Source organism: Sinocyclocheilus anshuiensis, unplaced genomic scaffold, assembly GCF_001515605.1.
Source record: "Sinocyclocheilus anshuiensis isolate Anshui unplaced genomic scaffold, SAMN03320099.WGS_v1.1 scaffold9, whole genome shotgun sequence".
Classification (NCBI taxonomy): domain Eukaryota; kingdom Metazoa; phylum Chordata; class Actinopteri; order Cypriniformes; family Cyprinidae; genus Sinocyclocheilus; species Sinocyclocheilus anshuiensis.
The window spans coordinates 156,941-161,140 of NW_015540887.1; the positions used below are offsets into that span (position 1 = coordinate 156,941).

At 36.0% G+C, this 4,200-nt stretch overlaps 1 protein-coding gene across 1 annotated transcript in view; it reads right to left on the bottom strand.

Moving 5' to 3' along the window:
• Positions 1-4,200, bottom strand: part of LOC107688715 (collagen alpha-2(IV) chain-like) — a 103,780-nt gene that overhangs the window by 14,623 nt on the left and 84,957 nt on the right. The window contains exons 21-26 of the mRNA XM_016486450.1: positions 3,220-3,291; positions 2,795-2,943; positions 1,254-1,326; positions 1,068-1,174; positions 754-937; positions 293-334 (exon numbers count right to left, since the gene is read on the bottom strand). Of these exons, the coding sequence (XP_016341936.1) occupies positions 293-334; positions 754-937; positions 1,068-1,174; positions 1,254-1,326; positions 2,795-2,943; positions 3,220-3,291 (627 nt within the window). The remainder of the gene's footprint in view (positions 1-292; positions 335-753; positions 938-1,067; positions 1,175-1,253; positions 1,327-2,794; positions 2,944-3,219; positions 3,292-4,200) is intronic.

The window sequence follows — 4,200 nt, forward strand, 5'->3', positions numbered from 1 at the left end:
ATTTTTGGTGGTAAGAATAGTCTGTTTTTTTGAAAACCATCAGTTAGAAAAGATAGCAGCTAACTTCAGAACAGTCTGAAGGTCTCACCTGAGTTCAGTGGTTGTAGCTTTAAAGCTCTAGGAGGAGATACTGACTAAATTTTGTGTCAGAAGAAGAAGAAGAAGAAGATGCCAACTTTCAAGCCACCTTAATCTGATGACTTGGTTAATAATGCCAAAGTACGGTTATTGACCATATATGGTGGAATGACAGCTATGTGTTGAAGCACTAAGACAGCAGAGAGATCTTTACCTGGAATACTCCACTGATCTCCTCCTTGCGGGCTACAGTCTCCTGTAAAACACATGTAAGATAGATATGAATAAAAAGAATAAAAGAAGCGTATAAGATTAAAATAAATCTCAGTATTTTTAAGCACCAGGGTTATCACTGTTAACTAAAACTAAAACCATAAAATGTTTTACTTTATATAAATGTTAACTAAAATAAAGCTTATTTTATTTCAGCTAATTGCCAATGCAACATTTCTCATTTTAGTTTATCTTTAAGTACTAAAATAACTCAAATAAAATAATAAATGAAATTAATAAAACCATACATTATAAACAATGCTAAAAATGACAAAACACTACAAAATGACTAAAACTAAAATCAATGTAAAAACAGAACATGTAAAAAAATAAATCAAATTTAGAATATTAACAAAAACTATAATAGTATATCAATGATGTTAAAATAATACTGTTACACACCTGGAACACCAGGTAACCCTTGCTTTCCATCAATACCAACTTGTCCTTCGTCTCCAGTAAGGCCCCTTAGACCTTTAGTTGCTCCAAGAACTTGACCATGTTGTCCTATTTGACCTATTAGACCTGGAGGACCATCCCGACCTTGGTATCCCTTGTCTCCAGGCTCACCTACGGGACCTTCTCCCTGAAGGAAAATAACCATGTAGATAATTATTAATTACACTGCATAGTTTGGTTAAAACTGGCATCACTTGATCAATATCTATTTAGTTTTCTATTTAGTGCTGTTTTTGAGTGATCAGATAAAGACTCACAGGAGGTCCTTGAAAACCTGATTCACCATCTCTTCCATGAAGCCCAGGCCTTCCTTGCACTCCTGGAAAGCCACTAGCACCTGGGTCCCCTGGGTCACCAGATTGTCCTGTATTTCACAAGTGCAGGCAAAATATTAAAATGTATATCTACTCTCGTATGTAACATGAAATGGAAGATTATTGCACCTTTCTGAGTAGCGAATCTCAGCTCTCCTTTTCTGCCTTTGGGTCCAGGTGATCCTCTTGCACCAGGGGAACCCTGTAAAATTGAAAAATTTGCCAGTGCAAATACATGTATCTCAGGTGATCTTAAAGGGATAGTTCACCCAGGAAATAAAAATTCTGCTAAAAATGACACAAATTTTTTTTTGGTCCAGAAATCTTATATTGATCCATTTATATATATATATATATATATATATATATATATATGTGTGTGTGTGTGTGTGTGTGTGTGTGTGTGTGTTTTGGTGATTTTTATTATATTTACCTTTTATTCTGGATATTTTTAAAGAAAATATAAGCAAATAAACAGTTTTTGTACATTATTTAACCAAAAAAAACCAAAAAACCAAAAAACAAACAAATAAAGACAATTTCAGTCCTGTTTTATCAAAAACCAACAGATGGCCTTGGAATTGAGTCACTGAGTGTCTCTGATGCCATCTGGTGGGGAAAAATGACATAAAATTGCATTTTATGGTTACAGCCACTAGAGGGGCCTATAGAATCCTTTGGAGATTTTTAACTGAGCAAAACGAGTGAAACATGAGAAATTAGATAATCTTGAGGCTTCAATTTGGTTGTTTATGGATTCAAATATATATTAAAACATTACAAAATCCATATTTTGTAAAAACAAATTAAAATTCTAACTGAAATATAACCTAAACATATGTATATTCAGACAATTTCAAATTGTTTCAAAAATGTTTCAAAAATGAAATAAATATATAATATATTTTAAAAATATAAATATGATATAAACTCATTGGTCTCCACCACATCACTCAAATTTAACTGTAAGTAAAAAAAAAAAAAAAAGGTCCCAGTAGAAACATGAAACATATTATAATGTGTTCTATGGGAGTGTGTGTACCATGTGTGTGTTTGTGCATGTGTGTGTGTGTGTGTATGTGAGTTTGTGTATGTGAGTGTTTTCTGCATTGGGGATATTCTGTAGTCTCAGCCCTTCGTTTGGGTATAAATCTTTACTGGATTGTCTCAGATTTTGTATATATATATAAAAAAAACAAATGTAATAAAAAACGCCGTTTTCTCATAAATTCCATTCATTCCTATGTGGGTCAAAATGACCCGCGAGGGACACTTTTGTTACTTTTTTTATTGCACCCATTTAAACTCCTCGAATCCACTAAATTTTTTTGTGTGTATTCCCGGTGCAAGTGTGACAAAAGTAAAGAAATGTTGGACCGGTACAATCAACACGATTTTTAGAATTTTTTTGAAAATCAGTTTCGGGTCAAAATGACCCGAGGGACGGATTAAACAAACAGTTGCTGGTAGCCATTGACTTCCATAGTTCCATACTATGGAAGTCAATGGCTACCGTCAACTGTTTGGTTACCAACATACCAGTACCAACAAAATAATATAGGTTTGGAACAACTTGAGGGTGAGTAAACAATGACAAATTTTGGGTGAACATAATTTTTGGGTGAACTTTTCTTTAACAAGGCATGAAGACATGGTGTATGTCTACTTACAGGCACACCATCCACACCTCTGGTTCCCGGCTCTCCTTGATCACCCTCCTGACCCCACTCGCCTGCCATGCCAAAGTCCCCAGCATCACCAGGAGGACCCGGAGGACCAGGTGGGGATTTTACATCGCAATCGCATGGACCATGGTCACCTGATAAAATAATAAAAATCATCACCGGTATAGCAGGATTAACAAAGACAACAAATGGCAACAACAAACACCTTTTGTGTTTCTGGAGAAGAGATAAGAATTCTTTATTCTGCTCTAAAAACAATTAAGGTTCCCACAATATCATGCACAACATGAAATTATCTTGTTCATTCATTCATTCATACATTCATTCATTCATTCATTTTTTTAACACCATGCTATCTTCATGACATCCAAATAACCCCAGCAGTTTATTAACTTCAGCACTCATCTTACCCTTTAGTCCCTTTTTCCCTGCATTTCCTGGACGTCCACGTGGTCCTGGTGCGCCTTTGAAGAATTCTTCCACTGTATCAAGACATTAATAATCTTTAATACTTCTTTGTAGTATTCAGTATCAAAGTCTCTATTCAGAAAGGATGGCTTAAAGGCACAATATTTAATTTTCGCCGCTAGAGGGAGCATATTCAAAATAAACAACGAGACAAAGGCGTAGTTTGATGACGCCGTGACTGAGTGTGAGTTGTGAGTTGTCGTCTTCATCCCCACAGCCGATGCAATCCGACAGGACTCGGGCAGAAATCATGTTCATGGACGAGCTAATGATTTATTAAAGGTCACATATTTTACACCTTTCTGGAGTTTTATTTTAGGTTTTGATGTCCTTAAGAATATATATTTGCGGTATAAGTACCAAAAACCATCATAAGGAGCTTAAAATATCATCTTGTTGTGATGTTGGATGCCAGAATTGACGTAATACAGCCTCAAATTAGGAATTTGATCGCATATCTACTGCCACTGCCAGACAAAAAACCGACGACAGCTGTGGTTAAACACGATAAAACGAGCAGACTGGACAGAAACGATCGTCAAAAATGCTCTGTTTCTTGCATCTCACGACTGTGTCGTGTATGAAATAATCTCTGTGTGCATGTGTGTAAAACAACAAGCTGACGATTTATATATAATAATTTGTAATTGTATATACATTGTTGTGATTAATTGTGGCTGGAACAATATTTCGACAAGTTTCCGTGTTGTTTTTGCTCAGCAAAGGCATGGACGCGATGTTGTCTTGGGGTTTGGCAAAAGGAGAGTGGGACGGTGGGCGGTGCTCGGGGTGGTGACTGAAGGCAGTGACTGTGTAGTTCTGACATCAACTTTTTACAGAAGTCACGACGGTTCGTGAAAAATAGCTAGAACTTTAAGCAGGCTGTGTGCATTTTACTGTGGACTGACTGTTTTGAAACTTAT